Source organism: Mus pahari, chromosome X, assembly GCF_900095145.1.
Source record: "Mus pahari chromosome X, PAHARI_EIJ_v1.1, whole genome shotgun sequence".
Classification (NCBI taxonomy): Eukaryota; Metazoa; Chordata; class Mammalia; order Rodentia; family Muridae; genus Mus; species Mus pahari.
In genome coordinates this window covers 97,042,564-97,067,947 of record NC_034613.1, presented here as the reverse complement: position 1 = coordinate 97,067,947, position 25,384 = coordinate 97,042,564, and the positions used below count along the sequence as shown (strand labels likewise).

General features: G+C 36.0%; 1 protein-coding gene across 1 annotated transcript; it reads right to left on the bottom strand.

Moving 5' to 3' along the window:
* Positions 1 to 3,047: 3,047 nt before the first annotated feature.
* Positions 3,048 to 6,205, bottom strand: LOC110313290. The gene is made up of 2 exons (XM_021187313.1): positions 5,344 to 6,205; positions 3,048 to 3,412 (listed from the first exon to the last, which is right to left on the bottom strand). The coding sequence occupies exons 1-2, from the start codon at positions 6,116 to 6,118 to the stop codon at positions 3,048 to 3,050; spliced, it is 1,140 nt and encodes a 379-aa protein (XP_021042972.1). The 5' UTR covers positions 6,119 to 6,205.
* Positions 6,206 to 25,384: the final 19,179 nt, after the last annotated feature.

Below are 25,384 nucleotides of genomic sequence, written 5' to 3'. Positions count from 1 at the left end.
CTACATGGCTGTTTTAATACTATGGATTTTTATCTTTATAAATCAAAAAGGGTATCAAATAGATATTTCTATTCCCTTCATGGTCTTTACCTTTACTTTAATATTCATTCTATCATGATCCCTGAAGGTCAAAATGTTTGGAGAATGTATTATTAATGCTGGATTGGAGTTTAATGGTTTATGTGGGGGAAGATTTGAGAAATGGTGTAGTAAGGGTATGACAGGAGTTGGAATGAATCTTGAGAATAGGCTGAGAGAAATGATGATGAATAGGGTGGAGTGAACACGTGGAGAGTATCACTCGAATCAGATGAAGAAAGAGGTAAAGTAGGGATGAGATATGGAAGGCATGGAGAAGAAGTTTGTTTGGAATAAGTAAGGTAAAGGATGTAGTGGAGTTGGCTGGGCTGAGGAACACTTACTTATAGAGGATTAGTGTATCTGAAGACAGTATAAACTTTAGGGTTATTTGTTCATTTTATTAACTAATGAAATAGTTTCAAAATCAAAAGAAACAAAAATCCTCTTAAATAATAATTCAGAACTTTATTTAATTTAAAGTCATAGTTTTATTTTAATTTTGTTTTCTTAGATTTCCTTTCATTTTCCACAAAATTTTATCTTGCACATCTGTAAGGCTCTCTGCTCTTGAAATATTTACTGAAAAAGGCACATGTACTTTGTTAAAAGCACTTTGCTATATTTTGGAATTTTACTTCTAAAACATACTTAAACCATAATGATTAGATGGAAATCTCATATGTAATTAATGAACCTTTCCTGAAAGTTATACTGTTTTGTTATGAAGTTTTCTTATTGAAAAAAACTATGGTCTTTACTCCTTTTATTGTAGAATTCTGATATTTTTGAGCGACTTAGAGAATTAATTTGACACGGAGAACCCTAAGAAGATAGGGGAAAATCTTGGAAAATAAATTAATATATGTGCTATTGAACATTTGCACTGCTTAGTTCAATAGATACTAACAGTATTTAGAAGAATAAAAGCACTCTAAAGAACTTTTACAGGACCGAGAATCATCTTCTTAGACCATCTTCATGTTTGACTCTTTACTTCACAGTTTCATTTAATTTCTTAAAAATTGAGAGAGAAGCAGCTGGCCACTGTACACTTAGATTTATATTTAAATTTTAAGCCACTAAACACAACATCCAAAATTATATTATGAGGAATAACACTCACATAGGGTTTTGTTGATGATGAAGTTGGTGTTTTTGTGACTATCTTCAATTATATATTACTGCCATATATAATTGAACCAAACTGTTTACTATCTTTCTACTAGTTTTTGATAAACATTAGTTCTTGATAAGTTATTTCTCAGCTTCTACTGACTTGTTAGTTTTTTTTTTTAACCCACAAGGTGGTTTCCTTTTAAACTTAGAATGCAATAGTTCTGTTTTGTAAAATCAATATGACAAGAGAGCATATAGAGTAGACTATCCATTAAGCGAGGTGATCTGTCAATTTGGTTTTTATTTTAGTCTCAGTCAAACATTGGCAGTAACTTAAGTATGGTTGCCTGTTTCTTTCTGTGATTTCTGTGGTTTTGCCACCTTATGCAAAACTCAGGTGACTCAAGACTGAAATGGTTTTCCATCTTCTAGGTTGGTAAGAAGTAGGAGAAAAACTCTCACTACCTTATTTTCTGAGGCCAAAGCCCTGATTCATAAAACACATGCTGAACCATGGGGAGTGAAGGGAGGGAGGCTAGCTAGCCTCTTTACCTCCTTCCGCAGAGGCCAAATAAATCTAAAAAGGCAAGAGTTTGCCTTCAGACCCAAGATTACCACCCCTTGCACTATGTGTTAAGGCACATAATAAGGGGTTAGGTGGTAACCTATTCGTTAAATTGCCCTTGGTATTGTAAAAACAACAGCAACCATTATTCAGGAAAATTTAAATTTTGAATATACAAATTGAATAGTGGCCCATGTGCCCTAAAACACAGCACAAAATTTATTTTAGTTATGAATATAAATACAATAGCAGGTTTTTGTTTGTAATAAGGTTACCTTCCCAAGTAATTTATCAGTTAATCTTATTACCTTCTGGTAATATTTTATCTACCTTACAAAATTGGTGAAATAAATGTTCCACAAAGCCATATTGTATAGATAAACCAGGTTGGGTAATTTTAATACTGGGCTTATCATCTGGGCCAATGAAATGCTTTCTTCATTTTTTTCTGGGAAGAACATCCTATTTATTCATCTCATAAAGAATTTCAATAATTTTTTACCTTCTATCTTAAATCTTCTTATACAAATTGACAGAGTGGTTGGAAAAGGTAAAATAATTAACTTTCAAACCAAAACCACTGTTTTAGCATGCAGTATTTTAGGCATCGTGTGGTGCTGTTACTGTTGTCTTATATTGACATCACAATGACATATGCTATTTACAGTTCTACAGTTAGTTGTCTCCTTGTATTTTTAAGGCTTGCTATAAATATTTACAATTTTGCTGTGCATATGTCAGAAAACAAATAGGCATATTTAAATACTTTTGTTAGTGAACTTTTTTCCAGATGTCTTCTAAAAATAGTTCACAGAAGTACTGTATTCAAGAATCTTTTGGCAAATCTCCTGGATTCTTAGCTTTCAGTCAATAAATATCTTGGACATTAAGCTTGACTCACTAAAATAAATGTCAATACCACTGAGATAATTTTCATTTGCCTATCAAAGTATATCCAAGAAGACCTGAAATTACCAGGAGACATTGTCATTTTAAAATTATTTAGTATTTTGTTCAATGAAAAAGTACACTTCTACAACACACTTCTACAAACAGATTACTCAGAATATATGTGAGTACTACATATAGAATAAACTAAACAGGTACAATTTAGTTGTATCCAGTTTAATAAATGATTAACTCAGAATTGGTAATTATGTTCTTTGTATATTCAGAATTTAGGTGTCCCATTTAGCATTGAGTTGTCAAGTTTGTACACGTCTGTTTTGATGTTGTGTCTTTGTTTTTTTCTTCAACTAGCAGGACAGTTTTGTAGTGTCAGTTTTTACAGCTGGTGTTCACCTATCTTTGAGAGCTCAGTAAGTGGAGAAGATACCACATGTCCGGAAGGTCTACCACTGTTGCCCATGTAAACTCTAAAACCACTGCCCCTGGGAACTCCAGTATTGCCTCTAAGAACTTGAGGATTATCTATAGGAATTCCAACATTAACCATGGGGATAGTATTGACATTGCTCTGGGGAATTCTCATATTGCCTCTGGGACGTGCAGAATTATCCTCAGGAATTCCAAAGTTTCCTTGAATTGCAGAATTGTCAAATCTTGGCATAATGGGAAAATGTTCTCCAGAATTTGATGGAATTGCTCTTTGCCAGGCTCCCTCCATGTTGTGTCTTTCCTTGATATTTTCTAAAACACAAAACAAGTTTATAAGTGACTATAAGATTGGCTTCAGTTTTGAGAACAAGCTATGATTAAGGATGAGAAGTGTATTTCTAAATTTGATCTCAGTTCAGTTACCTCAACATGGAATGGTGATTTTACACTGTATATAACTATTATTTAGCAATTACACTCTGGACTCATGCAAAAGATGGACAAAGATAAAAAATATGAGGAACTATTTCTATACCAGAAGTTTAGGTTGACTAGAGAGTAGAGGTGGAGAAAGAGGAGGAGCTATAATGCAGTGAGAGAAGAGCTACAAGCTGAAGGATTTTTAGGAACAAAGGTTTTTACTATGCAATTTTATTTCTTTGGTAGTATGAAAACTTAATGAAATTAGAATTTAATTGGAGCTAGAAATTAGAAAAGAGGTAACCATGAGAACTAGACACACCAATTAATTAATTAATTCAGTGGTGTGTTTGTGTGTGTGTGTGTGTGTGCACTTGCACCTGTGTGTGTATAAGCATGTAGGCACTTGTGTATAAGTGCACATGGAGTCCATACAACAACTTAGGATCTTATTCACCAGGAGTTGCTCATCTTTTCATTTTTTAAAAAATGTTTTTGAGGCAGTCTCTCCCTGGCCTGGAATTCCCTAAATAGGCCAGGGAGGCTACCAGCAAACTTCATTTGTAGGATAACAAATGCAGTATTCTCTCTCTATGTCTCTCTGTCTCTGTCTCTGTCTCTGTCTCTGTCTCTGTCTCTGTCTCTCTCTCTCTCTCTGTCTCTCTCTCTCTCTCTCTCTCTCTCTCTCTCTCTCTCTTTCTTCAATCTGACTTTTAAAAATCAAACTTGTAAGGCAAGCTCTTTACTGACTAAGCTGTGTCCTGTTGCTCCCCTTATAGCACTCTTAAGAAGTATTTTCAATTTGAGAATAAGGTTGAAGCAACTTTACACTTCAAAGGATAATGTGATCTGAGCTGACCTTAGGTTACATTTTAATTGCTTCCTTTGATAACTAATTTCTTATAGTCTTACATAGAAATATTACAGAATGGGCTACATTTTGATTTCCAAATAAACTTTGGGTTAGACTTCAGATTTTTTATTAGAATCACCTTCAGTAGTTTGGTGACATTACTTTTTAAGAAATATTTCTATTTGGCATAAATTTCATGAAGTTGTACAATTTGGTTTCTAAGAGAGGTTAGACATGAAAATTTCTAATACTACCCAGCTTGTATAGGATCATTTTTGGATATGTTTACATAGATATAATGATAAACCAAAAGGGTTATTGTATAGTTAGTAGTACATTTCAATCTAGGATTTAAAATACGTTATAAATGTTATGTTAATATTACTTTTAGTCAATTATGTGTTAAAATATTGGTGGTTCATTTGCCAAGTTATCCTTTCTTGTCAAAAGCTGCTCACATGGAAAAGGAGATAGTCAGTTGGTTGTTAACCAGTTTTCTTAGTAATGTCCATCATCTCACATCTCATGCTTTGTTCTTCTCTACTACTTAGTTATTAGGGAATGAGTATGTTAGGGGCTTTTTCCTGATTCTGTGGGTTAAAACTGAATGAGTAAAGTCTAGTCATTTTTCTCATGCTGTTCTTAAGTTGGGGTTCTTTTTAAAAGATGAACTTTTATTCCAAATTTGAAGTCTTAAAAATTCTTTGTATTCTAAAATGCACCCCACCCCCATGATTAGGTGTGTGATTGAGTTAACCCAACTTAGCGTCAGGCTGTAATGACCAAATGTGGATATAACAGTTAAATTTGATGAAGAGTAACTAATGCCATCATAAAAATGTTTTATGATACAGAAATGAATAGATAATGTAGATGGCATATAAATAGACTTACTGGTAAAAGTCTATTTGTATGAAAAATTACATTTAAGTTACAAAAGTAGTGAAAGCTAGTTAAGAAAAAAACTTACCTTCTGTTAGTAAATTATGATCCCGTGGGAAGAGCGTTTCTTCTGCATTTCCTTTGAATTCAGGTGTATTTGAATATTGGCCTCTGAATTCACTGTATCGTGGCAAGCTTTGACTACGTTGCCTTTGGAGCTTAGGGCGCTCAGGCAACAAGGGGAAAGGGCCTTGCAAAGCCTGGAAATGTTGATCTTTGGGAAGGGGGATTACTTGATTTTCTTCCTGTAATGTTAGTTTGTTGCAACCCATATCTCTGTTTTCTTCATTGTGAATATGTTCTGTTTGGATAATATGGAGCCCCTCACTGTTTAGTGGTGCCTCTAAGAGCTCTGCCCAGGAACGCCGAAAGATGGATCTTTCTCTAAAAGGATACATGCTTCTCGCTACTTCCATATCATCACTTCCTGGGGACTCTGCATTTTCTGGAGATTCCATCCACAGATTTCCTGGGGTTCCTGGGCGACTGTATTCTGAGGATGGTGAACATTTATTTATTAAAGCCTCCAGGTGTACAAACCCAGTGAAGTGCAAAGTTGGAATTTCTGTATCATCTAGCTCCTCTTTTCCAGGCACACCTGCAACAAGTATTGCGGTGCCTTTCCCCCTTTCCTCTGGACTGGCAATTCCTGTAACTTCTAAGCGTTGAAATTCTGGGACCCATAGATACTTAACTGGTACTTTCTCTATGCGAAGAAGCCCTGAAGTTTTTGGTTTGACAAGGGCACTGCTTTCTAACTCGTTAGTTGGTGGTGGGGTGGAAACCATCACCACCTGATTCATAAGCCCCAGGTCCCTCTGATGGATACCTTCAGGGGTGGGTTGCTGGGTGATCAAAGTTGGATTTTGTTGGTTTTGTTTTCTGGCCCTTTCCCGATTTTCCGTATTAATAGGACGGAAATAAATAAACTCATCAGAAATATTTTGAGTGCGTCTGTACTGGAAGTTTGGATTCACAGAAACAATCTGAAAGAAAATGCAAGTTCAAAGATACAGTTCATTATGTCAACATTTTGAATAATATTCTTGATTCTAATACATTACATCTTTTATTATAAGGACAGGATAATACTAATGAAGACACTATAGAGATATGTCGATTACTCCAAAGTGAGAAATATGAAAGATTTCATCCAAAGTGATCTATTTCTTTCAGGCATAGATTATTGTAGTCTAGTGTTTTCCAAGTTTATTTCCTAACAACCTAATTAAAAAACTCTTTGTTATCCTATGAGAACATTGTATTATCTATGGACAATAGCTTGGAAAACAATTTATAAATCTAAGTTCCTAATATGTAGTAGGACTCATTTAAACATTCCTAGAAATTGTTTAAAATATTTATTTCTATTTTTGAATGTATGTCCATGTGCTTGTCATGCATGCATATGTGCATGTGCGTGTGTGTATGTATGTGTGTATGAATGCAAGTACATTCATGCTATAGCAGCTGTGTGGAGGACAGAGCAAAACTTCCTGTAAATCAGTTCTCTCCTTTTATCTTGTTTATGAGACAGACTTTTTTGTTCTTTATGCTCCTTGGATATGTGCCACAAAATGTGCTGGAGTTACAGGTGCAAGCTACCATACCTGGCATTTTTTTTAAGAGTTCTTGGGGTAATAAACCTCAGTTCATTAGGGTTGTGTGGCAAGAGCATTTACTTGATGAATCATTTCTTCTGGTTTAGAAATATATTGATATATTGTTGTTGTTGTTATTATTATTGGTTTAGAAATATAATTTATATATTTCTTAACTTGAAAGTACTGACCAATCAGGGTTGCTACTTCTTAGAGACAGCAAACAAGTTCCCTTTGAGAATACTTGTCAAATGCAAACCAACCAAGCTATAGTCCATACTTCTAATTACCTTAGTCTCCAGGCTGCTATCACATGACCAGTTATTTTGGGAACAGGCACTGTGCAACTAGGGACAGCTCCTAAATCCCAGAATCCACAGAAAAGATTTTAAGCATCTGTTTTCCTTGATGTAATAACACAATAACTGATTTTAGTGTTTCCAACGTTTCTCCTACCTAATATCACCTATCTTGGAATGTGTGAGTACAGCAAACCATATTTTTAATGGCTGTCATCTACTGATTTGTTTCCTAACTTCATAATGTATGATGATATATAAAAATAAATTTATACTAAATATTCACATTTGCATATGATAACCACTTCTAAACTCTGAACTTGGATTTTATATCCATCACCATTATGTAATCCTGGAAGATTTTAAAAACCTCTGGGAAAAAAATCCTAAGTCATCAGCAAAAGTGGTAGAAAAAGACTTATAAAAGTTCTCCCAAATTATTAAAACACACACACACACACACACACACACACACACACACACACACATACACATACACTTGGGCACGCCACTTATGTATGGTTGCCCCCAGATGCCAGAAAGTGTCAGGTACCCTAGAGCTGAAGTTGTAGGTAGTTAAGAGTCCCCTATATTGGTGCTGGAGGATAGGCTTGAGCCTTTAGAAAAACAGCAATGTTGATGGACTGCTGAGCCATCTCTCCAACCAATGAAAACCATTTGTTTTAATATAGTTTTATGAGCCATTTCATTTGTGTATGTTTACTTCTGTTTGGGAAGGATCTGGAAGTGTGTCACTAGGGGTGGGCATTGAGGCCATTCCTGGCTCCATTCCTATTTAGCTCTATCTGTCTCATGCTTGTAGATTGAATGTAAGCTCTTAAGCTACAGCTCCAGTGCCATGCTCGCTTGCCTGTTGCCCTGTTTCCCACTATGGTGGTCATGGACTTACCTCTGAAATTTTAAGTCTCCAATAAATGGCCTGTCTCCAGTTGAGATGAGGTCTGAACCCCGAAGTCATAATTCACCTTTATGACATGGTAGGCATTCCCTTATGCTCCCGGAGCTCTGGCTCCTGCCTAAGTTACTGTCCCCCTCCCCCACAGCCCCCACAAGAGAAGCATGGCTAGAAGTCACATAGACAATGGCCCAAGCTTCTGACCTTCAGGCTAAAGTCCTCCCTAGTTACCTATGAACAGTTAAGACAATAAGAAGGGCTGTTCAACCCCACCTCTCTCTCTTAGCTCTCTCACTCCTTAGTTTTCTTACCTCTCACTTCTCTCTCTCTCCTCTTTCTTTGCCTTCTCCTCTCTTCTCTTCCTCTTCCTCTCTTCCTCTCTTCCTCTCTAGCCTTCTCTCTCTCTCTCTCTCTCTCTCTCTCTCTCTCTCTCTCCTCAATTTCCTCCTGCATTTCTATAATAAAGCTCTACAACCATAGAATGTCTCTGCTCATCAAGGCCCACTGCGCTTGGAGGATGCAACAGGCTTTCTCCTAATGAGTCGTTTCTAATCTCCCTTTAGAAGGCCTTCCTGTGCTCAAATTAGATCTGCTGCACTCACTCTGGTTGGTTTTGGGAACCTCTTGCCTCATCCCTCTCTCCTATAACCCTGGGGCTTTAGCAAAGTAGCTCAGGGGTTCCCAGGTAGGACTGCCCCTTGGCCACCCCCTGAAGAGTGGGTCAGAGGCTTCAATGCCCACCCAGGGATGAGTGGAATGTGTATGGCAGCTCTCCCACGCCTGACAGACCAGAGAATTGATAAAACTCTGGAGGGGTGTGGGTCTTCCCCTTCTCCCTCTCCCCCGGGCTCCCTTTTTTGTTCCCAACAAATAAACTCTTTCTAGTGTATACAAAAGTTCTAATAAATGCACTGATAAAAATCTGGGAGAAAACATCAAAATTAACTTTCAAAACTCTAGAAATTAGCCAAAGACTTGAAGTAATTTCTGCTCATTTGTTCAATGTAAGTGGTTGAATTAAAATAGTGAGCTTCTTGTGTGCTCATTTTCCCCAATCCAACATCACTGTCTCCTCCAGTTTTACAAACTGTTACTTTAAAAACCAACAGTTTAGAATCGTGTTGAAACCCCAGGGCCAGCAAACATTGAAGGAGATGAAACAGAGTTAAAACAGCGTCAAATACTCATTCTCACAGAGTTAGCATTAATTGACTTGCCTGGCTACTACTTCACATAGTATTCTAATCCAAAAAAAAAAAAAAANAAAAAAAAAAAACAAGAAAAAGACACAAAAGACACACACTGGCACACCCCCAAGAAAGCTATGGTCCAGTCCATCGCATTCACTAACTATTGGTAACATTTGATTGTTGAGGGTACTGGCCTTTCTGTTTTTCTCTACATTTTACCATATAGTAGTTGTATAAATGAAATCAAAGAAAGAGTGACATTGAAGGAAAAGTATTATATCGAAAACTTTTAGCTAGTATTTATCAGTTACATGCCGTATTAATAACTTGAATAGGAGTTTAATTTATTTTACATCTCCTAACTCTGTAATACCTTATGGGGAAAACATTTGAAATGTAAATAAATAAAATATCCAAGAAAAAAGTATGTTTATTGTTAAATTCCACTATAGCTCAGGATGTAGATTATTTTGAAGTATTTACTGGTCACTTGTGTTTCTAATTTTGAGCACTGCCTCAACTGTTCATTGGCTGATTTACTGTCTGCAGTATACCTGGTTAAGACCTTCTCCCATTTCATACAATCTCTCTCTGTTCTGTTGATAAATTCTTTTGCTGTGCACAAGTTTTAAACTTTGTTTATTCCTGTCAATTCTTGGATCTATTTAGTGTGCTATCGGGGTTCTAGTCAGAAAGCTGTTGTCTATAACTATGTCTCAAGGTTTTTCTTATGTTTTACATTAACAGTTTTAGTATTTACAGGTTTAATTTAAGGATTTTGATCCATTTTTAATTTTTCTAAAGTGGACCTAACTTAATTTTTTGTAGCTACATGTGTAGGTTTGCTGGTGCCATTTATTGAATGAGCTATCTTTTTTTCAGTAATGTTTTTAATGTATCTGTTAATAATTAGATGTACACAGCTGTGTGGATTTAATTTGGGATTATCTATTGTGTTGTACTGGTCTACAGAATTTGTTTTTGTGACATTACCACGCTGTCTTTTGTCACTCTAGTTCTGACATATATTTTGAGGACAGGAAAAATTATTATTCTGGCTGTGCCTTTTCTGCTTCAACTTGCTTTGTCTCTGTATGGTAATTTGTGTTTCCATATGAATTTTAAGATTACTTTCTTTTTTAGTTTTGTGAAGAATATCACCAAAATTTTGAATAGGATAGCATTGAATTTATAGCTTACTTTTGATAGTATAGCCATCTTTTAAATATTAATTACTTCAATCCAGGAATGTGGAAATTCTTTCCACTATATAATATCTTTCTTAAAAAATTTTCAGCATCTTAAAATTTCATTGTAGAGGTCTTTTACCTTATTAAATTGTTTGATTTTTCTTTACGTTTAGTTCTATAAGGAATGTGTTGTTTTTCCAAATTTCACTCTTAATGTTTGTTATTGGCATATATAAAGTCTACTGGTTTTGTATGTTGATTGTGTGTAACATCACTGATAGTGTTTATCAAATCTAAAAGTTTTTTTGGTTGAGTCCTTGGGTCTTTTAGTAGTATCATGTTTTCTGTAAATAGGGACAGTGTAACATCTTCCTTCCCAACAGTGTCCCATTTACATTTTTGTCTTGTTTTAATTTCTCTAGCTAAGACTTTAGTCTCTATACTGAATTGAAATGAAGAGAATGAACACTTCATCTCAATCTGAATTTTGGTTGAAATGCTTTCAATTTTTCTTGTTATAGTAAAATGTGAACTATAGGTTTGCTATATACAGCTTTTATGCTGGAATATGTTGTAGTTTCTTCAGGGCTTTTATTATGAAGACATACTGAGCATTGTCATATGACTCTTCTTTGTTAAGAAGATTAGATGATTTCTATTTTTAAATCCATTAATATGATGTGTTAAATTTATTGATTTGTGTATTTTGTATCCCTTGGATGAAACTTACTTTGTCAAGATGTATTATCTTCTTAACTCAATTTTGAAATAAATTGATCAGTAATTTTTGAGTTTTTTATATATGTTAATAAGATTATGTTGTAGTAACTCCCCTTTCATCGCTAATCTTAATTTGGGCCTTTCTCTATCTTTGGTTTGGTTTGCCAGTCTTTTTAATATTTCCAAACGAAAAACACCGCTTTTTGTCTCTATTGATTTCTGCCATGATTTTCATTGTTCCTTGCCATCCTCTGAATTTGTTTGACTTTTTAATTTTTTAGAGCCTTGAGATACATCACTAGGTTATTTATTTGAGGGTTTTTTTTTAATGTGAGCACTTATAATTGTAATCTTTCTTCTTAGCACTATTTTAGCAGTATGCCAGAGGTTATTATAGGCTGTGCTCTCATTTTCATTTGATTTTATGATTATCAAACTCCTCCTTTAATTTCTTCTGTAGTATATTATTTGGTTTCCAAGTATTTTATAATTTCTGAGGTTTAGTTTTACTATTTATTTGAAGTTTAATTCCATTGTGGTTTGATGAGAGGCAAGGAATTATTTTATTCTTTATTTGCATTTGTTAAGGATATATAATGTATACACAAATATATACATATATAGTTTCTATATTTCAGTGGACATTAACACAGAGAGTCCTTAACTGGTCAATGTCCAGAAAATAAGAGAGTGTGGCATGTTCAGCCTTGAATGGGTTTTAGTCCTATCCCCAAGGCTCAGAAATCTTTGAGAAAAGGGGGGGGGGGAAGAATATTTTAAGAGCTAAAAGTGGTGAATACCTATAGAGAAATTTTAATCCAGCAACATGGCTGCTCTGACAAGGGATCACATCCAAAGATATGATCTGGCCCAAATGCAGACAAGCCCTTAATTATAGTATGATCTGGCTCTAACACAGACATGCCCATTGTGTATACCTTTAATCCCAAACAATGAAGGTAAGGTTAGCTTGTAGAATGAAACAGCCATGTTTGAAAGTGATGTCTTATTGAGGAGTAGACAAAGTGATGAATCAGAGAAAGATCTGACAGAATAAGTCAGAGATAGGATACATCCAACACACATGAGAACAACACAGGAAATAGTGGCTATTTAGAGAGAGAGAAATAGAGAGGGAGGGGGGATACAGAGAGACAATGAGATAAACAGAGACAAACTCAGAGACAGAGACAGAAAGTAAGTAGATGAGTGGTGTATATATGGCAATTTTTTTTTCTGAAACAGTTTTATAGACACAGGTTGCAGAGAGAATAAACCAGACACAGGTGAAGACAGAACAAGCCAAAGAATAACAAGGAACCAGAAGATTGGAACAGATTGCCAAGGTTTGTATAGGGCAAGCAAAATAATTCACTCATAAGCCAAGAAAAGCTGGATTGAATCAGTCAGTTTGGAAGATTAGATTGTATGGAGGCTAGAAGTGTCTAGGCCCAGGACAAGGGGTAGTTACAACAGAAAAGGAAAGTCTCTGTCTCAGCTCAAGCTGTGTATTCATACAACTTAGGTATAACTCTCATCTTATCAATTAATCTGAGGAAATAAAGATGGCATTCATAGATAACATCAAGAAATTATGTTTTCCAGATACTAACGGACAGTTACATATATAAATTCACTGTAATTGTGACAGCTTGCACAAAATTTGCATAATATTGATCTAGACAAATTCTAGCATAGAGGGTGTAAGGTGAGCATGAAATATCACCATTAGGTGAGGAACTACTGAGATTTAATAGTTGCTAGGAGAGAGTTTTGTGTAATGATGTGACTCCCCAGAACTGGTTCTACACCCAAGATTTTATGGGCAAAACAAAATAGACTCAGTGGGGGGAAGAACGAAAACTTGATTCTTATTTTTACTTTTTCCTCTCTCTTTAAGCCTACAAGTCCTTTGTACATTATATATAATGCCTTGATTCTGTGTTTTCATGGGATTCTTGAGTGTGTGAACTTCCCCACATTTATATCTGTTTCTCATGCCTTTTGGGATTTTTTCCATCTGTTTGTTTTGTTCTATTCTGATGTGTTTGTCTGTGTTTTATTTTATTATTGTCACTTAGATATCTGTTTGTTACCTAATCAGAGACAGAAAGGGGATTGATGTGAATGGGAGGGGAGGTGGAGAGGAACTGGGAGGAGCAGAGGTAGAGAAAACCTAATAAGGCTATACTGTATGAAAAAAAATATTTTAAATAAAATTTAAAAAGTCAGAAAAAATTTCAGAGATATTAATGTGGACTTCTCAAATCAACATCTCCCTCAATCAACTCCATTTTACCATTCAAAATAAATGTGTGTGTTTACTAAAAAAAATAGACTGAATTTTGGTGAAGATTCAATAAAAAGGGAAATCTCAAAGTTGCTGCTAGTAGACAGGGGGAGAGGGTAGTCATAGGAGAAGTTGGAAGGCTTAATATGATCAAAATACACTATAAATCTGTATACAAATTTAATAAGAACACTGCCACGCCTACTTCAGTCGTGGCTCACAACATGCCTGAAAACCTGAAAGAGTCCGGAGGAAAAGAGTCTCAAAGAGATTCAGCCTCCTGGAGTCCTGGCATTTCCAATAATCTATATACACAAACCCTATCCGCATGCTAGTATGATATATGCTCTCTTTCAATATTATTAATGCCTTTAAAGATTAAACTTTTACCATGGGTGAAATACATACCCTTAAAGCCAGTGTTCCAAAGTCTGAAAATTCCTTAAAGCCAGGAGCTCAGAATTCAGTGAAAAGGTTACTTTCATATGCAAGTATTTACCAAGGCCTAGGAATAGGGGGGGTTGTGGTATTGCATTATTCATGAGAAGGTCTGCTAGTGCAGAACCCCCTGGTGCTAGCTTTCACAAGGCTCAAAGGAGTAGCACAAATTGTGACTAAGGTGTGAAATCCTTACCTGTCTTTAGCTGACCCTAGGCAGAACTGCTTTATCTTAACTGTAAACATCACCTGGCTCCTGTAAGTCCCTTTGAAGTCATTCCTCTGTTTTGCATAACTTCAATGTACTTTGCCTACTGTGACATCCTACCCCTTTGTTCTCTATACTTTATAACACTGGTGTTCACTTTATGAGAAGGCATTCAATTTTACGCCCTCTCTTCTGTGGACTGTCACTCATTAACCGAATCCTTGCTCACCTGCAACCAAGAGACCCATTCCCCACAAATCAGGGACCCAAAGTGAGGTCCAGTCTGTGGCAGAACACTAATGGAAGAGTTAGGGGAAGAAATAAAGGAGCTGAAATGGATGGCAACCACATAGGAAGAACAATAGTATCAACTAACCGGATCCCTCAGAGTTCCCAGGGACTAAGTCACCAACCAAAGAGCATACATGGGCCTGTCCTTGGCTCCCACTACATATGTAGCAGAAGATTGCCTTATTTGCCCTCAGTGGGAGGGGATGTGCTTGACCTTGTGGAGGTTTGATACCCCAGAGAAGAGGAATTCTAGAGGGGTGAGGTGGGAGTGGGTGAGTGGGTGGTGGAGCACCCTCATAGAGGTAAAGGGGAGTCAGGTGAGGTGGAGGGTTCATGGAGGTTGGACTAGAAAGGGAGACAACATTTGAAATGTAAATAAATAAAATAATTAATAAAAAGAATTTAATAATTTTTTAAAAGAGTACTTAGAGATGAATCTAATACAGTGCTCAAAAAAAGCTTTAAGGAATTAAAGTTCATCTTTTAAAATATAAGTATGAATATTTATAAGGAAATATTCATATTTATAATGAATATTTTATAGGGAGTATTATAGGCAAGAGGCAATCCTAACCTTGTATGTGAGCACAGATTTACCTACATAAAACTTAAAAACATGTCAAAACATAAATAATTGCTGCAGATATAGAAATAAATACAACACAATAAATTATTAGCTGAAAAAGACTGTATATTCCCTATCTGTTAAATGAACTATTGTATAGTTATCTATTAAACCAAGCTCATCTATGATATAATTTATCTCTGAAGTTTCTTTGGCAATTTTTGTGTTTAATCTAGATGGATGGCTGGATTTTGAAGTCTTCCACTAGGTATTATTTCAGAACCTCCTTGGTGTTTTTTACCCCTACAGATATTTTAATGAAATTAGGGACTCCAGAGACTTGGTACATAAACATGTACAGTAGTTTTATCCCTTGGGGTTGAAGTCTACATTATGAGATATGAGAACTTTTTTCCAATTTGTTTTAACTTCCATTTGTTGGTTTGATTTTTATACATAGACTCAGTTTTCCTGTTTATGTGAGTTTTTTTTCTTTTTTAGACAAAAGATAGCAGAAACTTATTTTGTAATCCATTTATTTCTGTGTTTTTATTTGGTAAGTTGAAGCCATTTTCATTCAGGACTATTGCTGAGAAATGTTTTCTATTATAAATGCTCTTGCTGGTTGTTCTGAGAAGTGTTTTCTATTATAAATGCTCTTGCTGGTTGTTCTAGTTGGTTAGTTTATTGGTAGGTTTTTCATTCTCCCTGGTAGCATTGGATGTTTGCTAATTTGCTGTTTTGAAAATGATTAATTTCTTCCTGGTTCATTTCTCTCATCCATTGCTTTCATGAAATGCATTCAATTCTGTGTTTGTGGGTCATAGAGTAGCATAACCTATGCAAGTATTGAAATATTCTTATTTCTCCATCAATTTCAATAGATAACTTTGACAGGTATAATTGTCTTGGTTGACAATTATTTATGCTGAGGTCTTGAAATATATTATTGCACAAGGAGATAAGAATGGATAAATTCATATTCTTCTACATGATAACTGCCAGTTGTGCCAGCACCATTTGTTGAAAATGCTGTCTAAGTGGATCAAAGAACTCCACATAAAACCAGAGACACTGAAACTTATGGAGGAGAAAGTGGGGAAAAGCCTCGAAGATATGGGCACAGGGTAAAAAATCCTAAACAGAACAGCAATGGCCTGTGCTGTAACATCAAGAATTGACAAATGGGACCTCATAAAATTGCAAAGCTTCGGTAGGGCAAAAGATACTGTCAATAAGACAAAAAGGCCATCAACAGATTGGGAAAGAATTTTTACCAACCCTAAATCTGATAGAGGACTAATATCCAATATATACAAAGAGCACAAGAAGGTGAACTCCAGAAATTCAAATAACCCCATTAAAAATGGGGTACAGAGATAAACAAAGAATTCTCAACTGAGGAATACTGAAGGGCTGAGAAACACCTGAAAAAATGTTCAACATCTTTAATCATCAGGGAAATGCAAATCAAAACAACCCTAAGATTCCACCTCACACCAGTCAGAATGGCCAAGATTAAAAATTCGGTGACAGCAGATGCTGGCGAGGATGTGGAGAAATAGGAACACTCCTCCATTGTTGGTGGGATTGCAAGCTTGTACAACCACTCTGGAAATCAGTCTGGTGGTTCCTCAGAAAATTGGACATAGTACTACCAGAGGATTCAGCAATACCTCTTCTGGGCATATACCCAGAAGATCTTCCAACTGGTAATAAGGACACATGCTCCACTGTGTTCCTAGCTGCCTTATTTATAATAGCCTGAAGCTGGAAAGAACCCAGATGTCCCTCAATAGAGGAATAGATACAGAAAATGTAGTACATTTGCACAATGGAGTACTACTCAGCTATTAAAACAATAAATTTCTCTGGAGGATATCATCCTGAGTGAGGTAACCCAATCCAAAAGAACTCACTTGATAAGTGGATATTAGCCCAGAAATCTAGAATACCCAAGATACAATCTCGAAAACACAAGAAAATCAAGAAGAAGGAAGACCAACACGTGAATACTTCATTCCTCCCCAAAATAGGGAATAAAATACCCATTTAAGAAGTTGCAGAGACAAAATTTGGAGCTAAGATAAAAGGATGGGCCATCCAGAGACTGCCCCACCTGGTGGTCCATCCCATAATTGGCCACCAAACACAGACACTATTGTATATGCCAGCAAGATTTTGCTGAAAGGACCCTTATATAGCTATCTCTTGTGAGTCTATGCCAGTGCCTGGCAAATACAGAAGTGGATGCCCACAATCATCTATAGGATAGAACACAGGGCCCCCAATGGAGGAGCTAGAGAAATTACCCAAGGAGCTGAAGGGGTCTGTACCCCTATAGGTGGAACAACAATATGAACTAACCAGTACCCCCAGAGCTCGTGTCTCTAGCTGCATATGTAGCAGAAGATGGCCTAGTCAGCCATCATTGGGAAGAGAGGCCCCTTGGTCTTGAAAATTTTATATGCCCCATACAGGGGAACACCAGGGCGAAGAATTGGGAGTGAGTGGGCAGGGGAGCAGGGTGGGGGGAGGGTATAGGGGATATTTAGGATAGCATTTGAAATGCAAATGAAGAAAATATCTAATAAAATAATTAAAAAAGAAATACATTATTGCCTGTGTTCCTTGCTTTTATAGTTACTTGATGACTCTGCCTCCATGAACTGGCACTTTTCACTAATAGCTTAAGTTCTATGTCTTTACACTGTAGTTTTGACATCTTGACTATGATACGTTGTAGAGAGTAGCTTCTCTGATAGTGTCTATTTGGGGGTTTAAATACTTAGATATGTTTTGTTCTTTAGGTTTGTGAAATTCTCAGGTATAGTTCATTGACTAAGTTGTCCAAAACTCTTGACTTTATATCAGATACTTCTAGCCTATGGATTCTTAGATTCAGTCTCTGGAATATATGCCAGACTTTGGAAGTTTTGGTCATATTCAATTATTTTCTTCATATGTGTGTATATTTATTATTGTCTTGATATTGTCCTCCATCATTAAAATTCATTATTGTCTCCTGATCTTATCTGTTTATGGGGTGTTGCTGGTGGGATGGCTGGATATATATGGAATTGACTAATACCCAATCAACTAAGTACACTTATAAGGAATGTTTTCCTAATCATTTGGAGTGGATAACCCACCTTTATTCCAGATCTTTTGAGGTGGAAACATCCACCTTTAATCTGGACCATACATTTTGTTGACACCCTATATAAAAAAAGGAAGCTTTGCTCTTTGCCTGCTTTACCTCACTCTTGTTGGCAAGTTCATTTATTTTTTTTACTGGCATTAGAGCCTACTTCTAGTTTCTGGTGTGTACTGAAGAACAGCTCAGAATTCTAGCCATGTGAACTGAACTGGTTCTAGATTTTTGGACTTTTCATTGCCAGACAGTATCTGTTGGAGTAGCCTGTAAGCCACTGTAATAAATAATAATTCCCTTTTACACAACACACACACACACACACACACACACACACACACACAGAGTGAGAGAGGGAGAGGGAGAGAGAGAGAGAGAGAGAGAGAGAGAGAGAGAGAGAGAGAGAGAGAGAGAGAGAGAGAGAGAATATATAACACATATATGCATGCATACATACATACATACATACATACATACATATCAATTCCGTTAGTTATATTTCTCTAGAGAATCCTGACTAATACAGATGTGGTTTCTAAATTTAGTTGATTGATTCATTTTGTGAATTTTTTGCTTTGTTTCTTTGTTTGTTTGTTTGTTTCTTTTTTTGAGCATTTCAGTTTCCTTGCTGAATCCTCTTCTCCCATGATTATTTGACTCTCCTTTTTGGTTATTGAGATGGTTATTATCAATTTTAAACTTGAGAAGGTCTAGAATCACCTGAAAGTTTGGTCTCTGGGCACGCCTGTGATTTCTTGGGTTAACTGAGGTGGGAAGACCATCAATTGTGGATGGCACTATTTTCTGGGATAGGATCTTGGACTGTGTAAAAAGGAGAATGTGAGCTGAGCACACATATTCATCACTTTCTGCTCCTTGATTATAGATGCAATGTGACCAGCTGTGTAATGTTTATGCTGCTGTGAGTTCCCCAGCACAGTGGAGAGTAATCTTGAACTGTGAACCCAAATAAACCCCTTTTCCAAGTTTGTTGTTGTTGTTGTTATTGTTGTTGTTGTTGTTGGTGGTGGTGGTGGTGGTGGTGGTGGTGATCAGAGTATTTTCATTACACCATCAGGAAGAGCAACTAAGACAGACTATTGATATCAGAAATGAAGCTACAGCTGACATAATTCTGTCGTCCCTATCCTTTTTAAACTAGTTTTTGGGAACCATGTGGGAAGGATTGGAAGGCCATTGGAATGATATTATCACATCTTAATGAGAAATTTTAATGGCAACTTGAATGACAAAAATCCTGAGAGAATTATGGCCAGTGAAGGCCCTGCTCACAAAGATTCAGAGGAGATCAATGACTCCATCAAAATTTAGCATATCGTTCATTGATGTAATATTTTGGGAAAGTATATGATTTCATTATTCTCTCATCCTAAGTTCAGTGAAGTTCTGTTTGAATATAATGAATGAATTTGTTTAGCAGAAGAAATTTAAGCAATCAAGCCTTCAGTCTGGTACAAGAAATCAATTTTAATTGTTAAAGAGATAGGAGCCATCAAAGAGAAACTTTCTATGATAAACTGAGACAACAGGAAAGGTGTCCTGAGCACAAAATCCCTATCATGAGAGGTTCCATCTTGTGAAGATACAAACTCATGTAAAGAAAGAAAGCCTTAATTGAAGAGGTCCCTTGCTCATCAAAGGCAACTGCACAAGGAATTGTTTCCTCAAGGTCAGCCCACAGAAGCTGAGGCTCAAGGAGACTAGTCCTCATCTCAAGTGGGCAGCATACCTAGGCAACAACATCTACATAGTTTTGATTTTGCAGGAATTAGGAGATAAAGGATTAAATGGATCATGGAGTCCTGTTCCACAGTTTCAGAGCATAAATGAGGGTAGGCAATGTGTGGTAGTATTGAAATCCTTCCGAGTAGTCTCTGAGAAGCCATTGTGTGATGCTATAAAGGTGAAACCTAAGTTGCAATGGAGACTTCAGCGTACTGTACCTTATAGGACCGTGGGATGGATGTCTGTCTGTTAAGGAAAGCTGGGGAATGGAGTAGAGCCAGTCTAAAAGAGGCTGTTTTATGCAGGTAGCAGATCTGGAGTCACAGGGTTGCTTAAGCTCTTTTTACCTCTGCCAATTTCATTATAAGCTCCAGCTGCTTGGCATGTAGCTATGAGACTTGATATTGGTAGTGCTGAATTTTCTTGTTGTTTGTTTATTCTGTGCCATTGTATATTTGAGGAATGTGACTTTTTATTTTATAGAATGTTTATAGTTAAAAGTTTGCTCTGTGTCTTAGGTGAGATATTAATTTTGGATTTTTTTTATTATTATTATTTTCTTTATTTACATTTCAAATGCTATCCCGAAAGTTTCCCATACCCCTCCCCCCACCTCTGTTCCCCTTCCCACCCACTCCCACTACTTGGACCAGGCCTTGCCTGTGCTAGGTCATATAGAGTTTGGAAGACCAAGGAGCCTCTATTCCCACTGATGGCCGATTAGGTCATCTTCTGCTACATATGCAGCTAGAAACACAAACCCAGGGGGTACTGGTTAGTTCCTGTTGTTGTTCCACCTACAGGGTTGCAGCCCCCTTCAGGTCCTTGGGTACTTTCTCTAGTTCCTCCATTGGGGACCCTGTGTTCCATCCAGTAGCTGGCTGTGAGCATCCATTTCGGTGTTTACCAGGCACTGGCATNGCCTCACAAGAGGCCGCAATATCAGGGTCCCTTCAGCAGTATCTTGCTGGCATGAGCATTAGTATCTAGGTTTGGTGGCTGATGATGGGATGGAGTCCCGAATGGGGTACTCTCTGGATAGTCCATCCTTTCATCTTAGCTCTAAATTTTGTCTCTGTACCTATAACCTTTCATGAGAGTTATGTTCCTTATTCTAAGGAGGAATGAAGTATCCACAAATGGTCATCCTTCTTGATTTTCTTCTGTTTTCCATAATGTGTCTTGGATATTCCAAGTTTCTGGGCTAATATCCGCTTATCAGTGAGTACATATCTAGTGACTTCTTTTGTGATTGGGTTACCTCACTAAGGATGATATCCTCCAAATACATCCATTTGCCCAAGAATTTCATAAATTCATTGTTTTTAATGGCTGAGTAGTACTCCATTGTGTAAATGTACCACAGTTTCTGTATCCATTCCTCTATTGAGGGACATCTGGGTTCTTTCCAGCTTCTGGCTATTATAAATAAGGCTGCTATGAACATAGTGGAGCATGTGTCCTTATTACCAGTTGGAAGATCTTCTGGGTATATGCCCAAAAGAGGTATAGCAGGATCCTCCGGTAGTACTATGTCTAATTTTCTGAGGAACNGCCAGACTGATTTCCAGAGTGGTTGAACAAGCTTGCAATCCCACCAGCAATGGAGGAGTGTTCCTATTTCTCCACAACCTCGCCAGCATCTGCTGTCACCTGAATCTTTAATCTTGGCCATTCTGACTGGTGTGAGATGGAATCTCAGGGTTGTTTTGATTTGCATTTCCCTGATGGCTAATTTTGGATTTTTAAACTGTTGTAATTGTTAAAAAACTGGAGACTCTTTTAAAGTTGGGCTGTATTTTATATTATGAAATGAACATGAGTAGAAGATGGGAACAAGGAGTGGCAGGTTATGATTTAAATCTTGTTCTAGATTTATTTAATTTTATGTTTATGCATACATATATTTGCATGCCTGCTGCCTGTGAGAGCCAGAATGGAGTTTTGAATGTCCCAGAAATAGATTATCAAATGATTGTGAACCACTAAGTGTGTGCTGGGGGGCTGAACCAGGTCCTCTGCAAGAGTATCAAGAGTTCTTAACCCACTGAGTAATCTCTCTTGTCCAGTGAAGGAAGGTCATCATCTTAAGGGTTGTGTTTGTGTTTCAAATTGACTGTAGATAGAATTGAATAGAATATCAATTGTCAACTTGATGAAATCTATAATCATCTGGGAAGTGTTGTCTTTGAACCTGCCTGTGGGTTAGATGATCTTTATTAGGTTAATTGAAGTGGGAAGATCCACCCTTGGTGAGTGGCAAAATTGCTGTTGCTGTAGAGTTGAACCAATTATTTAGGATTATCGCTCAATGCTATTTTAGATGTGATATTTTTTCACAATTCACTCAACTTACCATGTATCCTAGGCTGAACCTGTGGCAATCCTCCTACCTTCACCTCCCAAATGCTGGGATTACAGTCATGAGCTACTGTACCTAACTTACTATAGTTTTTTCCTCTAAATTCTGTATTGTACACCATCTAGAAATGCGAAAGAAGGGCTCTGGGGATGGCTCAGTGTGTAAAGGTACATGCTACCAAGCCTAATACTTAAGTTTAGTTCAGGAACTCACAGGGTAGAAATTGTTCTCTCATGTCAATACAAACACTGTGGAGTATGTACACACACACACACACACACACACACACACACACACACACACACACAGCCTAAATGTAAAAGAAGTCATCAAGGATGGGTGGGAGAGTACCCTCATGGAAGCAGGGGGAGGGAGTATGGGATAAGGGGTTTGTGGAGAGTAAACTGGGAAAGGGGATAATATTTGAAGTGTAAATAAATAAAATATGCAATAAAAACATTAAAAGTAATCAAGAAAATAAAAAGAAACCTACTTGAAACTATAGACTTCTGGGATTACTTTGTAAACTAAATAAAATATTATTCTAATAAGAATTTTATTATTTGAAAGTATCATTCTTATGCTCAACTTAACTTGACACCATCCTTTCAATAGTTGAAAAATAAAAATCTGTATCTTAAATGCCCACCTATCAGACCATTGTTAATTAACCAGGACTCCAAAGTGAAGGTGGAAAATATCAGCATAGTTTTGTTATTTTTTTCTCTATGGATTCTTCTATTATTAGAGAGAAATTCATATTTCACACTTAAGGTTTTTTAATACATAATATCTTGAATTATGATGCAAATGTACTTTTTTAACACTGCTGACTATAAAGTATGAGTTTTATGCATTTGATTGGTATTGATCAGTATGTAAATAGTGATTTTGCTTACGGTAGTTGCTTCTTGGCAGTAGTCACACCAAATCACAGGGAAATTTCTTTTCAAGGCCACAAGACATTTTGCATACACCGAAGCACTTGCAAGTTTGTATTCTGTAAGAAAATATGGGTGTCAGAATCTGAAGACTTTTATCAACAGTAAAGCTGGAAACTCACAAATTTTGTGACAGCATTATCTATATGCTAGAGATTGAACAGATTTGAAAATGAACACTGTTATTGTGTCCCCTTCTGTCACATAGCCTATTTAGTGTATACACAGACTACTGTATTCAACTACCCTTGATATTTTAGTTATACTGCTATTGCTTTTGCTGTATCTAGAATTTTTAACTATATGATATTGTTTTCTGGTGCTATTTTGAGACAACTGAATTGAGCTCAACTATGCAAACAGTAGTGAGTAGCGAGTAGTGAAGGTAATATGAAGGGATTGTGCTTTCCTGATCTACATTATTGAGTATGTGTACGCTTCTGTGTGTTGGGAGATTAGTTCTCTAAAAAACTAACTATCATAAATAACTCTTATTTTTTATTCACTCATATTAATGAACTTTTCTCTAAGACTGAAATGCTCTAATTCTGTAATAAAAATGTAATATAACTTATCAACAAATATTACAATTTTATAAATAATTTTTAATTTCTTGATAAATATGAAAATGACTAAAATGTATTTATTTGCCCCATAAGCCTATCCCACCTTTATTCTTTTTATTTTAATTTCTAGGTCAGATTACATGAGTGAGTTTTAAAAATTATTGGAAAATGCACATGATAATATTTTATAAAATTATTAATGTTTCATTGATCTCAAGGAAATTTTAAGTGATTCTTCTATGAAAGTGATCAAATCTTATTTACTCATTTTGAAGGGAACTAAGTATCCGCAGGTACTGTTTCCTGTTCTCAATTTCTTTTATCAACAAAAAATACAATTATGTCCAGTATTACAAAAGGGCATAGACCAGGGCCAAGAAGCGGGAGTGGGTGGGTAGGGGAGCAGGGACAGGGGGAGGGTATAGGGAACTTTCCGGATAGCATTTAAAATGTAAATAAAGAAAATATCTAGTAAAAAACATAAAAATACAAAAGGGCATAGACATGATTATCCACTATATTCATGATCATGAAATCACTAGAGAACAGGTCAGATATTTATTTGTTCTTTCAATTATGTGGCATTCAAAAGAGTAATAAGCATATAAAAGGATCATTGTACCCATCAAATACTAATTTCAAATATACCAAGCCAGTTCTCTGTAAAGGATGATATAATATTTATTTTGCTTTCATATGTTAGTTTTAGCCAGGATTTAGAAATGAAAATATTTTGATACTATTTAATAATTCTTTAATGAATATTTTAATAGTAACTGTTTTGTATTTGATAAATACATTATAGTAAAACTTTTGGTAAACTTAAGATAATATCATGCTTGGAAAGCTGTAATAATGATAAATTTATACTTAAACCATATTTCTTTATTTTTTTAAACTTCAAGACAGGGTTTTTCAGCATAGCCCTGGCACTCACTCTAATCAGAGATCCAAATTAAAGTTATGCCCGCCACTGCCTGGCCTATTTCTGCATATTTAATGTCATAAATATTTGGAACTGTGTAACAATTACCTGCATTAGCAGCTGTATCTCCAAAGGATGATCCCAATGCCAACTTTATCGTCTGACAAACCCAACTGAAAAATAAATGTGGGGAGAGCATTAGTTAGTAGAACAGCCAATAAGTATTGAGTATAATAATATTACAAGAGGTAAAAATTTGCCCCATAAGCCTATCCCACCTTTATTCTTTTTCTTTTAATTTCTAGGTCAGATTGCATGAGTGAGTTTTAAAAATTATTAGAAAACACACATGATAATATTTTATAAAATTATTATTGTTTCATTGATTTCAAGGAAATTTTAAGTGATTCTTCTATGAAAGTGATCAAATCTTATATACTCATTTTGAAGGGAACTAAGTATCTGCAGGTACTGTTTCCTGTTCTTGATTTTTTTTATCAACAAAAAATACAATTATATACACTATTACAAAAGTGCATAGACATGATTATCCACTATATTCATGATCATGAAATTGTTGTTATTCTCATTGAAACATTAAAATTTAAAAGGAAAAAGTCTTCATATCAAATGTCAATTATGCCTATTAATGATAATAATAATATTG

Bases quoted from the DNA above. Each gene is read 5' to 3' on its own strand.
- LOC110313290 (XM_021187313.1), bottom strand. From the start codon at position 6,118: ATGAATCAGGTGGTGATGGTTTCCACCCCACCACCAACTAACGAGTTA. The intron at 3,413-5,343 runs GTAAGTTTTTTT...TTTGTGTTTTAG, and splicing joins TCATAATTTACTAACAGAAG to AAAATATCAAGGAAAGACAC.